Source organism: Oncorhynchus mykiss, chromosome 19 (assembly GCF_057628025.1).
Source record: "Oncorhynchus mykiss isolate SJ-2025 chromosome 19, ASM5762802v1, whole genome shotgun sequence".
NCBI classification, from domain to species: Eukaryota; Metazoa; Chordata; class Actinopteri; order Salmoniformes; family Salmonidae; genus Oncorhynchus; species Oncorhynchus mykiss.
Genome location: NC_143040.1, coordinates 4,275,001 through 4,290,410, shown reverse-complemented (window position 1 = coordinate 4,290,410; position 15,410 = coordinate 4,275,001). Strand labels below are relative to the sequence as shown.

Below are 15,410 nucleotides of genomic sequence, written 5' to 3'. Positions count from 1 at the left end.
CCTGCTTGATGTTATTATAATGTTAACACACCTGTATACACCTGCTTGATGTTATTATAATGTTAACACACCTGTATACACCTGTATGATGTTATTATAATGTTAACACACCTGTATGATGTTATTATAATGTTAACACACCTGTATACACCTGCTTGATGTTATTATAATGTTAACACACCTGTATGATTTTATTATAATGTTAACACACCTGTATACACCTGCTTGATGTTATTATAATGTTAACACACCTGTATACACCTGTTTGATGTTATTATAATGTTAACACACCTGTACACACCTGTATGATGTTATTATAATGTTAACACACCTGTATGATGTTATTATAATGTTAACACACCTGTATACACCTGCTTGATGTTATTATAATGTTAACACACCTGTATACACCTGCTTGATGTTATTATAATGTTAACACACCTGTATACACCTGCTTGATGTTATTATAATGTTAACACACCTGTATACACCTGTTTGATGTTATTATAATGTTAACACACCTGTATACACCTGCTTGATGTTATTATAATGTTAACACACCTGTATACACCTGTTTGATGTTATTATAATGTTAACACACCTGTATACACCTGCTTGATGTTATTATAATGTTAACACACCTGTATACACCTGTTTGATGTTATTATAATGTTAACACACCTGTATACACCTGCTTGATGTTATTATAATGTTAACACACCTGTATACACCTGTTTGATGTTATTATAATGTTAACACACCTGTATACACCTGCTTGATGTTATTATAATGTTAACACACCTGTATACACCTGTTTGATGTTATTATAATGTTAACACACCTGTATACACCTGCTTGATGTTATTATAATGTTAACACACCTGTATACACCTGCTTGATGTTATTATAATGTTAACACACCTGTATACACCTGTTTGATGTTATTATAATGTTTACACACCTGTATACACCTGTATACACCTGCTTGATGTTATTATAATGTTAACACACCTGTATACACCTGTTTGATGTTATTATAATGTTAACACACCTGTATACACCTGCTTGATGTTATTATAATGTTAACACACCTGTATACACCTGTTTGATGTTATTATAATGTTAACACACCTGTATACACCTGTTTGATGTTATTATAATGTTAACACACCTGTATACACCTGCTTGATGTTATTATAATGTTAACACACCTGTATACACCTGTTTGATGTTATTATAATGTTAACACACCTGTATACACCTGTTTGATGTTATTATAATGTTAACACACCTGTATACACCTGCTTGATGTTATTATAATGTTAACACACCTGTATACACCTGTTTGATGTTATTATAATGTTAACACACCTGTATACACCTGTTTGATGTTATTATAATGTTAACACACCTGTATACACCTGCTTGATGTTATTATAATGTTAACACACCTGTATACACCTGCTTGATGTTATTATAATGTTAACACACCTGTATACACCTGTTTGATGTTATTATAATGTTAACACACCTGTATACACCTGTTTGATGTTATTATAATGTTAACACACCTGTATACACCTGCTTGATGTTATTATAATGTTAACACACCTGTATACACCTGTTTGATGTTATTATAATGTTTACACACCTGTATACACCTGTATACACCTGCTTGATGTTATTATAATGTTAACACACCTGTATACACCTGTTTGATGTTATTATAATGTTAACACACCTGTATACACCTGCTTGATGTTATTATAATGTTAACACACCTGTATACACCTGTTTGATGTTATTATAATGTTAACACACCTGTATACACCTGTTTGATGTTATTATAATGTTAACACACCTGTATACACCTGTTTGATGTTATTATAATGTTTACACACCTGTATACACCTGCTTGATGTTATTATAATGTTAACACACCTGTATACACCTGCTTGATGTTATTATAATGTTAACACACCTGTATACACCTGTTTGATGTTATTATAATGTTAACACACCTGTATACACCTGCTTGATGTTATTATAATGTTAACACACCTGTATACACCTGTTTGATGTTATTATAATGTTAACACACCTGTATACACCTGTTTGATGTTATTATAATGTTAACACACCTGTATACACCTGTTTGATGTTATTATAATGTTAACACACCTGTATACACCTGTTTGATGTTATTATAATGTTAACACACCTGTATACACCTGTTTGATGTTATTATAATGTTAACACACCTGTATACACCTGCTTGATGTTATTATAATGTTAACACACCTGTATACACCTGCTTGATGTTATTATAATGTTTACACACCTGTATACACCTGTTTGATGTTATTATAATGTTAACACACCTGTATACACCTGCTTGATGTTATTATAATGTTAACACACCTGTATACACCTGCTTGATGTTATTATAATGTTAACACACCTGTATACACCTGTTTGATGTTATTATAATGTTAACACACCTGTATACACCTGTTTGATGTTATTATAATGTTAACACACCTGTATACACCTGTTTGATGTTATTATAATGTTAACACACCTGTATACACCTGCTTGATGTTATTATAATGTTAACACACCTGTATACACCTGCTTGATGTTATTATAATGTTAACACACCTGTATACACCTGCTTGATGTTATTATAATGATAACACACCTGTATACACCTGTTTGATGTTATTATAATGTTTACACACCTGTATACACCTGTATACACCTGCTTGATGTTATTATAATGTTAACACACCTGTATACACCTGTTTGATGTTATTATAATGTTAACACACCTGTATACACCTGCTTGATGTTATTATAATGTTAACACACCTGTATACACCTGTTTGATGTTATTATGTTTACACACCTGTATACACCTGTTTGATGTTATTATAATGTTTACAGAATGTTAACACACCTGTATACACCTGTTTGATGTTATTATAATGTTAACACACCTGTATACACCTGCTTGATGTTATTATAATGTTAACACACCTGTATACACCTGCTTGATGTTATTATAATGATAACACACCTGTATACACCTGTTTGATGTTATTATAATGTTTACACACCTGTATACACCTGTATACACCTGCTTGATGTTATTATAATGTTAACACACCTGTATACACCTGTTTGATGTTATTATAATGTTAACACACCTGTATACACCTGCTTGATGTTATTATAATGTTAACACACCTGTATACACCTGTTTGATGTTATTATAATGTTTACACACCTGTATACACCTGTTTGATGTTATTATAATGTTTACAGAATGTTAACACACCTGTATACACCTGTTTGATGTTATTATAATGTTTACACACCTGTATACACCTGTTTGATGTTATTATGTTTACACACCTGTATACACCTGCTTGATGTTATTATAATGTTAACACACCTGTATACACCTGTTTGATGTTATTATAATGTTAACACACCTGTATACACCTGCTTGATGTTATTATAATGTTAACACACCTGTATACACCTGTTTGATGTTATTATAATGTTTACACACCTGTATACACCTGTATACACCTGCTTGATGTTATTATAATGTTAACACACCTGTATACACCTGTTTGATGTTATTATAATGTTAACACACCTGTATACACCTGCTTGATGTTATTATAATGTTAACACACCTGTATACACCTGTTTGATGTTATTATAATGTTAACACACCTGTATACACCTGTTTGATGTTATTATAATGTTAACACACCTGTATACACCTGTTTGATGTTATTATAATGTTTACACACCTGTATACACCTGCTTGATGTTATTATAATGTTAACACACCTGTATACACCTGCTTGATGTTATTATAATGTTAACACACCTGTATACACCTGTTTGATGTTATTATAATGTTAACACACCTGTATACACCTGCTTGATGTTATTATAATGTTAACACACCTGTATACACCTGTTTGATGTTATTATAATGTTAACACACCTGTATACACCTGTTTGATGTTATTATAATGTTAACACACCTGTATACACCTGTTTGATGTTATTATAATGTTAACACACCTGTATACACCTGTTTGATGTTATTATAATGTTAACACACCTGTATACACCTGTTTGATGTTATTATAATGTTAACACACCTGTATACACCTGCTTGATGTTATTATAATGTTAACACACCTGTATACACCTGCTTGATGTTATTATAATGTTTACACACCTGTATACACCTGTTTGATGTTATTATAATGTTAACACACCTGTATACACCTGCTTGATGTTATTATAATGTTAACACACCTGTATACACCTGCTTGATGTTATTATAATGTTAACACACCTGTATACACCTGTTTGATGTTATTATAATGTTAACACACCTGTATACACCTGTTTGATGTTATTATAATGTTAACACACCTGTATACACCTGTTTGATGTTATTATAATGTTAACACACCTGTATACACCTGCTTGATGTTATTATAATGTTAACACACCTGTATACACCTGCTTGATGTTATTATAATGTTAACACACCTGTATACACCTGCTTGATGTTATTATAATGATAACACACCTGTATACACCTGTTTGATGTTATTATAATGTTTACACACCTGTATACACCTGTATACACCTGCTTGATGTTATTATAATGTTAACACACCTGTATACACCTGTTTGATGTTATTATAATGTTAACACACCTGTATACACCTGCTTGATGTTATTATAATGTTAACACACCTGTATACACCTGTTTGATGTTATTATAATGTTTACACACCTGTATACACCTGTTTGATGTTATTATAATGTTTACAGAATGTTAACACACCTGTATACACCTGTTTGATGTTATTATAATGTTTACACACCTGTATACACCTGTTTGATGTTATTATGTTTACACACCTGTATACACCTGCTTGATGTTATTATAATGTTAACACACCTGTATACACCTGTTTGATGTTATTATAATGTTAACACACCTGTATACACCTGCTTGATGTTATTATAATGTTAACACACCTGTATACACCTGTTTGATGTTATTATAATGTTTACACACCTGTATACACCTGTATACACCTGTTTGATGTTATTATAATGTTAACACACCTGTATACACCTGTTTGATGTTATTATAATGTTTACACACCTGTATACACCTGCTTGATGTTATTATAATGTTAACACACCTGTATACACCTGCTTGATGTTATTATAATGTTAACACACCTGTATACACCTGTTTGATGTTATTATAATGTTAACACACCTGTATACACCTGCTTGATGTTATTATAATGTTAACACACCTGTATACACCTGTTTGATGTTATTATAATGTTAACACACCTGTATACACCTGTTTGATGTTATTATAATGTTAACACACCTGTATACACCTGTTTGATGTTATTATAATGTTAACACACCTGTATACACCTGTTTGATGTTATTATAATGTTAACACACCTGTATACACCTGTTTGATGTTATTATAATGTTAACACACCTGTATACACCTGCTTGATGTTATTATAATGTTAACACACCTGTATACACCTGCTTGATGTTATTATAATGTTTACACACCTGTATACACCTGTTTGATGTTATTATAATGTTAACACACCTGTATACACCTGCTTGATGTTATTATAATGTTAACACACCTGTATACACCTGCTTGATGTTATTATAATGTTAACACACCTGTATACACCTGTTTGATGTTATTATAATGTTAACACACCTGTATACACCTGTTTGATGTTATTATAATGTTAACACACCTGTATACACCTGTTTGATGTTATTATAATGTTAACACACCTGTATACACCTGCTTGATGTTATTATAATGTTAACACACCTGTATACACCTGCTTGATGTTATTATAATGTTAACACACCTGTATACACCTGCTTGATGTTATTATAATGATAACACACCTGTATACACCTGTTTGATGTTATTATAATGTTTACACACCTGTATACACCTGTATACACCTGCTTGATGTTATTATAATGTTAACACACCTGTATACACCTGTTTGATGTTATTATAATGTTAACACACCTGTATACACCTGCTTGATGTTATTATAATGTTAACACACCTGTATACACCTGTTTGATGTTATTATGTTTACACACCTGTATACACCTGTTTGATGTTATTATAATGTTTACAGAATGTTAACACACCTGTATACACCTGTTTGATGTTATTATAATGTTAACACACCTGTATACACCTGCTTGATGTTATTATAATGTTAACACACCTGTATACACCTGCTTGATGTTATTATAATGATAACACACCTGTATACACCTGTTTGATGTTATTATAATGTTTACACACCTGTATACACCTGTATACACCTGCTTGATGTTATTATAATGTTAACACACCTGTATACACCTGTTTGATGTTATTATAATGTTAACACACCTGTATACACCTGCTTGATGTTATTATAATGTTAACACACCTGTATACACCTGTTTGATGTTATTATAATGTTTACACACCTGTATACACCTGTTTGATGTTATTATAATGTTTACACACCTGTATACACCTGCTTGATGTTATTATAATGTTAACACACCTGTATACACCTGTTTGATGTTATTATAATGTTAACACACCTGTATACACCTGTTTGATGTTATTATAATGTTAACACACCTGTATACACCTGCTTGATGTTATTATAATGTTAACACACCTGTATACACCTGTTTGATGTTATTATAATGTTAACACACCTGTATACACCTGTTTGATGTTATTATAATGTTTACACACCTGTATACACCTGTTTGATGTTATTATAATGTTTACAGAATGTTAACACACCTGTATACACCTGTTTGATGTTATTATAATGTTTACACACCTGTATACACCTGTTTGATGTTATTATAATGTTTACAGAATGTTAACACACCTGTATGATGTTATTATAATGTTAACACACCTGTATGATGTTATTATAATGTTAACACACCTGTATACACCTGCTTGATGTTATTATAATGTTAACACACCTGTATGATTTTATTATAATGTTAACACACCTGTATACACCTGCTTGATGTTATTATAATGTTAACACACCTGTATACACCTGTTTGATGTTATTATAATGTTAACACACCTGTACACACCTGTATGATGTTATTATAATGTTAACACACCTGTATGATGTTATTATAATGTTAACACACCTGTATACACCTGCTTGATGTTATTATAATGTTAACACACCTGTATACACCTGTTTGATGTTATTATAATGTTAACACACCTGTATACACCTGCTTGATGTTATTATAATGTTAACACACCTGTATACACCTGCTTGATGTTATTATAATGTTAACACACCTGTATACACCTGCTTGATGTTATTATAATGTTAACACACCTGTATACACCTGTTTGATGTTATTATAATGTTAACACACCTGTATACACCTGCTTGATGTTATTATAATGTTAACACACCTGTATACACCTGTTTGATGTTATTATAATGTTAACACACCTGTATACACCTGTTTGATGTTATTATAATGTTAACACACCTGTATACACCTGTTTGATGTTATTATAATGTTAACACACCTGTATACACCTGTTTGATGTTATTATAATGTTAACACACCTGTATACACCTGTTTGATGTTATTATAATGTTAACACACCTGTATACACCTGCTTGATGTTATTATAATGTTAACACACCTGTATACACCTGTTTGATGTTATTATAATGTTAACACACCTGTATACACCTGGATAAACCTGTATACACCTGCTTGATGTTATTATAATGTTTACACACCTGTATACACCTGTTTGATGTTATTATAATGTTAACACACCTGTATACACCTGCTTGATCTTATTATAATGTTAACACACCTGTATACACCTGTTTGATGTTATTATAATGTTAACACACCTGTATACACCTGCTTGATGTTATTATAATGTTAACACACCTGTATACACCTGCTTGATGTTATTATAATGTTAACACACCTGTATACACCTAGATAAACCTGTATACACCTGCTTGATGTTATTATAATGTACGTGTAGCTCATGTAACATGTATGTAGTTCTGTCCTTCAGCTGTTGTCTATTGATGTCCTTCCTGTATTATGCCATGTTTTGTGTGGCTCTCCAGGAAGACTAGCTGCTGCTATAGAAACAGATAATGGGGATCCTAATAAACCCCAGGAAGAGTAGCTGCTGCTATAGAAACAGAAAATGATCCTAATAAACCCCAGGAAGACTAGCTGTTGCTATAGAAACAGATAATGATCCTAATAAACCCCAGGAAGAGTAGCTGCTGCTATAGAAACAGATAATGATCCTAATAAACCCCAGGAAGAGTAGCTGCTGCTATAGAAACAGATAATGATCCTAATAAACCCTAGGAAGAGTAGCTGCTGCTATAGAAACAGATAATGATCCTAATAAACCCCAGGAAGAGTAGCTGCTGCTATAGAAACAGATAATGATCCTAATAAACCCCAGGAAGAGTAGCTGCTGCTATAGAAACAGATAATGATCCTAATAAACCCCAGGAAGAGTAGCTGCTGCTATAGAAACAGATAATGATCCTAATAAACCCCAGGAAGAGTAGCTGCTGCTATAGAAACAGCTAATGGGGATCCTAAACAAATACCACAATGACAACATTTAGCTGTCTTATTCCCAACATGAAACCAAGCTGTACAACGCTCTTCTCATTCAGCGACGGCTCCACAGTGTATGTGTAGTCCCTGGGCTGGGGAGGAGGAGGGAGGGCCGGTCCCCGGTAAGACAGAGGAGCCCTGGGCAGCGGTGGGAGAGCGCCCCCTGGTGGTCCTGGTGGAACAACTCTTCTCTCACATCCTCAAGATACTCAACATCTGTGCCCACGTGCTGGACGACACACCGCCCGGACCCGCCGTCAAGGTGTGTGTGTGTGTGTGTGTCTAAACAATGTGTAAATCAGAGATACAAAGGGATAATCTGTCCTCCCAGGCCACCCTGCTGTCCATAGCCAACGCTCCCTCTCTCAGTGTTGTCCTCTCTGTCCTCCAGGCCACCCTGCCGTCCCTAGCCAACGCTCCCTCTCTCAGTGTTGTCCTCCAGGCCACGCTCCCTCCCTCAGTGTTGTCCTCTCTGTCCCTCCAGGCCACCCTGCCGTCCCTAGCCAACGCTCCCTCTCTCAGTGTTGACCTCCAGGCCACGCTCCCTCCCTCAGTGTTGTCCTCTCTGTCCCTCCAGGCCACCCTGCCGTCCCTAGCCAACGCTCCCTCTCTGTGTTGTCCTCCAGGCCACGCTCCCTCCCTCAGTGTTGTCCTCTCTGTCCCTCCAGGCCACCCTGCCGTCCCTAGCCAACGCTCCCTCCCTCAGCCCCATCAGAAGGAAAGGCAAGGAGGTAGCAGAGCCAAGCACCATTCCCATGAGCCCTAAGAAAGGCAGCGAGACCAACACCGGTACAGTAGTCCACTTCCTGACGACTCCTGCTCTGTAGGAAACATGTAAAACACCGACTTTAAACTTCATAGAAACAACAGATTATTTTTAACTTCATTCAAAGGTGTGTGAAGGATACGTACCCAGTCTGACCAGTCTGACCAGTCTGACCAGTCTGACCAGTCTGACCAGTCTGACCCGTCTGACCCGTCTGACCCGTCTGACCCGTCTGACCAGTCTAATCAGTCTGACCAGTCTGACCAGTCTGACCAGTCCGACCAGTCCGACCAGTCCGACCAGTCCGACCAGTCCGACCAGTCTGACCCGTCTGACCAGTCTAATCAGTTTAATCAGTCTGACCAGTCTAATCAGTTTAATCAGTCTGACCAGTCTAACCAGTCTGACCAGTCTGACCAGTCTGACCAGTTTAATCAGTCTGACCAGTCTAACCAGTCTGACCAGTCTGATCAGTCTGACCAGTCTAATCAGTTTAATCAGTCTGACCAGTCTAACCAGTCTAATCAGTTTAATCAGTCTGACCAGTCTAACCAGTCTAACCAGTCTGACCAGTCTGATCAGTCTGACCAGTCTGATCAGTCTGACCAGTCTAATCAGTTTAATCAGTCTGACCAGTCTAATCAGTTTAATCAGTCTGACCAGTCTAACCAGTCTGACCAGTCTGATCAGTCTGACCAGTCTAATCAGTTTAATCAGTCTGACCAGTCTAATCAGTTTAATCAGTCTGACCAGTCTAATCAGTTTAATCAGTCTGACCAGTCTAATCAGTTTAATCAGTCTGACCAGTCTAACCAGTCTGACCAGTCTGATCAGTCTGACCAGTCTGATCAGTCTGACCAGTCTAATCAGTTTAATCAGTCTGACCAGTCTAATCAGTTTAATCAGTCTGACCAGTCTAACCAGTCTGACCAGTCTAATCAGTTTAATCAGTCTGACCAGTCTAACCAGTCTGATCAGTCTGACCAGTCTAACCAGTCTGACCAGTCTGACCAGTCTAACCAGTCTGACCAGTCTGATCAGTCTAACCAGTCTAACCAGTCTGATCAGTCTAACCAGTCTGACCAGTCTAACCAATCGGACCAGTCTGACCAGTCTAACCAATCGGACCAGTCTGACCAGTCTGATTCTTTTTAACTTCAGTCCGTTTCTTAGTCCTTCATTAATGAACGATTTCAGTCAAAGGTGTGTGAAGGATACGTAACCCAGGGCTTCCATTCACAAAGATCCCTCCTCTTCATGACCTTTCTGTGAGCAGGCAGGCCAGCGGACAGCTCGGGGTCCACGGCTAACGTCAACAAGTCCACAACCCTGGGAAGCTTCTATCATCTACCCACCTACCTCAAACTGTACGACGTCCTCAAAGCTACACACACCAACTATAAGGTACGCACACACACACACACACACACACACCAACTATAAGGTACACACACACGCACGCACACACACACCAACTATAAGGTACACACACACACACACACACACACACACACACACACACACACACACACACACACACACACACACACACACACACACCAACTATAAGGTACGCACACACACACACACACACACACACACCAACTATAAGGTACGCACGCACACACACACACACACACACACACACACACACACACACACACACACACACCAACTATAAGGTACGCACACACACACACACACACACACACACACACACACCAACTATAAGGTACGCACACACACACACACACACACACACACACACACCAACTATAAGGTACGCACACACACACACACACACACACACACACACACACCAACTATAAGGTACGCGGACACACACACACACACACACACCAACTATAAGGTACACACACACACACACACACACACCAACTATAAGGTACGCACACACACACACACACACACACACCGACTCTTGGAGTTGGTCTTTTCTGAATCACTGAAATATCAGAATAGTCAACCTGGATGTTTAGAAGTGTAAAATAACCAACATGAGTTCTGATACTTCATAGAACTGCAGTTGTGTTCACTCACTACACTTGTTTTCTTCATGTCCTTGTCAATGTTTTTGTTGTTGTTGTTGTTGTTGACTTGTTGATGTTTGTTGTGTGTTTCCTAGGTTACGTTGGACCTCCACAGCACCAACGAGAAGTTCGGAGGGTTCCTGCGTTCTACGCTGGACGTTCTGTCTCAGCTGCTAGAGATGGCCACGCTACACGACATCGGAAAGGTCAGAGCGACCCTAATGCACCTCCTAGAAACCTGTTATAACACTCTTATTCATGTTCATAAATGAGTTATAACACTCTTATTCATGTTCATAAATTAGTTATCACTCTTATTCATGTTAATAAATGAGTTATAACACTCTTATTCATGTTCATAAATGAGTTAACACTCTCATTCATGTTCATAAATGAGTTATATCACTCTTATTCATGTTCATAAATGAGTTAACACTCTCATTCATGTTCATAAATGAGTTATATCACTCTTATTCATGTTCATAAATGAGTTATATCACTCTTATTCATGTTAATAAATGACTTATATCACTCTTCATGTTCATACATGAGTTATAACACTCTTATTCATGTTAATAAATGAGTTATAACACTTATTCATGTTCATAAGAGTTAACACTCTTATTCATGTTAATAAATGAGTTATCACTCTTATTCATGTTAATAAATGAGTTATAACACTCTTATTCATGTTCATAAGAGTTATCACTTATTCATGTTCATACGAGTTAACACTCTTATTCATGTTAATAAATTAGTTAGATCACTCTTCATGTTCATAAATTAGTTAGATCACTCTTATTCATGTTAATAAACATGTTAAAACACATTTCATATTGATAACCTTAAAGGGATACTGCGAGATTCTGGCATTTAAGCATTGCTACTGTACCTGTAGACTACCAGTCATTGCGCTAACGTTAGTAGCTGTAGTATAATGATGTATTGATTAGCTAGTAGTTGTAGTATAATGATGTATTGATTAGCTAGTAGTTGTAGTATAATGATGTATTGATTAGTTAGTAGTTGTAGTATAATGATGTATTGATTAGTTAGTAGCTGGAGTATAATGATGTATTGATTAGCTAGTAGTTGTAGTATAATGATGTATTGATTAGCTAGTAGTTGTAGTATAATGATGTATTGATTAGTTAGTAGTTGTAGTATAATGATGTATTGATTAGTTAATAGTTGTAGTATAATGATGTATTGATTAGTTAGTAGTTGTAGTATAATGATGTATTGATTAGATAGTAGTTGTAGTATAATGATGTATTGATTAGTTAGTAGTTGTAGTATAATGATGTATTGATTAGTTAATAGTTGTAGTATAATGATGTATTGATTAGTTAGTAGTTGTAGTATAATGATGTATTGATTAGATAGTAGTTGTAGTATAATGATGTATTGATTCGTTAGTAGTTGTAGTATAATGATGTATTGATTAGATAGTAGTTGTAGTATAATGATGTATTGATTAGATAGTAGTTAGTTAATAGCTGTAGTATAATGATGTATTGATTAGTTAGTAGTTGTAGTATAATGATGTATTGATTAGTTAGTATTTGTAGTATAATGATGTATTGATTAGTTAATAGCTGTAGTATAATGATGTATTGATTAGGTAATAGTTGTAGTATAATGATGTATTGATTAGTTAGTAGTTGTAGTATAATGATGTATTGATTAGATAGTAGTTGTAGTATAATGATGTATTGATTAGTTAGTAGTTGTAGTGTAATGATGTATTGATTAGATAGTAGTTGTAGTATAATGATGTATTACTTAGATAGTAGTTAGTTAATAGCTGTAGTATAATGATGTATTGATTAGTTAGTAGTTGTAGTATAATGATGTATTGATTAGTTAATAGCTGTAGTATAATGATGTATTGATTAGTTAATAGTTGTAGTATAATGATGTATTGATTAGTTAATAGTTGTAGTATAATGATGTATTGATTAGTTAGTAGTTGTAGTATAATGATGTATTGATTAGATAGTAGTTAGTTAATAGCTGTAGTATAATGATGTATTGATTAGTTAGTAGTTGTTGTATAATGATGTATTGATTAGTTAGTAGTTGTAGTATAATGATGTATTGATTAGTTAATAGCTGTAGTATAATGATGTATTGATTAGTTAATAGTTGTAGTATAATGATGTATTGATTAGATAGTAGTTGTAGTATAATGATGTATTGATTAGTTAGTAGTTAGTTAGTAGTTGTATACTATAATGATGTATTGATTAGTTAGTAGTTAGTTAGTAGTTGTATAGTATAATGATATATTGATTAATTAATAGTTGTAGTATAATGATGTATTGATTAGTTAGTAGTTAGTTAGTAGTTGTAGTATAATGATGTATTGATTAGTTAGTAGTTGTATAGTATAATGCTGTATTGATTAGTTAATAGCTGTAGTATAATGATGTATTGATTAGTTAATAGTTGTATAGTATAATGATGTATTGATTAGTTAGTAGTTGTATAGTATAATGATGTATTGATTAGTTAGTAGTTGTAGTATAATGATGTATTGATTAGATAGTAGTTAGTAGTTGTAGTATAATGATGTATTGATTAGTTAGTAGCTGTAGTATAATGATTTATTGATTAGTTAATAGTTGTATAGTATAATGATGTATTGATTAGTTAATAGTTGTATAGTATAATTATGTATTGATTAGTTAGTAGTTGTAGTATAATGATGTATTGATTAGTTAGTAGTTGTAGTATAATGATGTATTGATTAGTTAGTAGTTGTAGTATAATGATGTATTGATTAGATAGTAGTTAGTTAGTAGTTGTAGTATAATGATGTATTGACTAGTTAGTAGTTGTAGTATAACGATGTATTGATTAGTTAGTAGTTGTAGTATAATGATATATTGATTAGTTAATAGCTGTAGTATAATGATGTATTGATTAGTTAATAGTTGTATAGTATAATGATGTATTGATTAGTTAATAGTTGTATAGTATAATGATGTATTGATTAGATGGTATTTAGTTAATAGTTGTAGTATAATGATGTATTGATTAGATAGTAGTTGTAGTATAATGATGTATTGATTAGTTAGTAGTTGTGGTATAATGATGTATTGATTAGTTAGTAGTTGTAGTATAATGATGTATTGATTAGTTAATAGTTGTAGTATAATGATGTATTGATTAGTTAATAGCTGTAGTATAATTATGTATTGATTAGCTAGTAGTTGTAGTATAATGATGTATTGATTAGTTAATAGCTGTAGTATAATGATGTATTGATTAGATAGTAGTTGTAGTATAATGATGTATTGATTAGATACTAGTTAGTTAGTAGTTGTAGTATAATGATGTATTGATTAGTTAATAGCTGTAGTATAATGATGTATTGATTAGATAGTAGTTAGTTAGTAGTTGTAGTATAATGATGTATTGATTAGATAGTAGTTGTAGTATAATGATGTATTGATTAGTTAGTAGTTGTATAGTATAATGATGTATTGATTAGTTAGTAGTTGTATAGTATAATAATGTATTGATTAGATACTAGTTGTAGTATAATGATGTATTGATTAGTTAGTAGTTGTATAGTATAATGATGTATTGATTACTGTTGTCTGATCCATCAGTGTGTGGAAGAGATCCTCAGCTACCTGAAACTCTGCTTCTCCAGAGAACCTCTGATGGCCACGGTCTGTGTTCAACAGGTCTGTACTGTGTGTGTGTGTGTGTGTGTGTGTGTGTGTGTGTCTGTGTGGTGGTCAGTGTAATGACTACTGTACTGGTCAGTGTACTGTAGTCTCTAAGACTCACCA

General features: G+C 34.1%; 1 protein-coding gene and 1 non-coding gene across 2 annotated transcripts in view; both read left to right on the top strand.

Annotated features, from left to right (window-relative positions):
* LOC110511504 (huntingtin) overlaps positions 1-15,410 on the top strand; it is a 158,835-nt gene that overhangs the window by 89,535 nt on the left and 53,890 nt on the right. The window contains exons 27-31 of the mRNA XM_090209895.1: positions 8,847-9,049; positions 9,456-9,576; positions 10,830-10,957; positions 11,700-11,810; positions 15,225-15,302. Of these exons, the coding sequence (XP_090066021.1) occupies positions 8,847-9,049; positions 9,456-9,576; positions 10,830-10,957; positions 11,700-11,810; positions 15,225-15,302 (641 nt within the window). The remainder of the gene's footprint in view (positions 1-8,846; positions 9,050-9,455; positions 9,577-10,829; positions 10,958-11,699; positions 11,811-15,224; positions 15,303-15,410) is intronic.
* Positions 15,352-15,410, top strand: part of LOC149974663 (small Cajal body-specific RNA 14) — a 130-nt gene continuing 71 nt past the window's right edge. Inside the window, exon 1 of the transcript XR_016489174.1 lies at positions 15,352-15,410. This exon is cut by the window's right edge and continues 71 nt beyond it. This is a non-coding gene — a non-coding RNA (small Cajal body-specific RNA 14).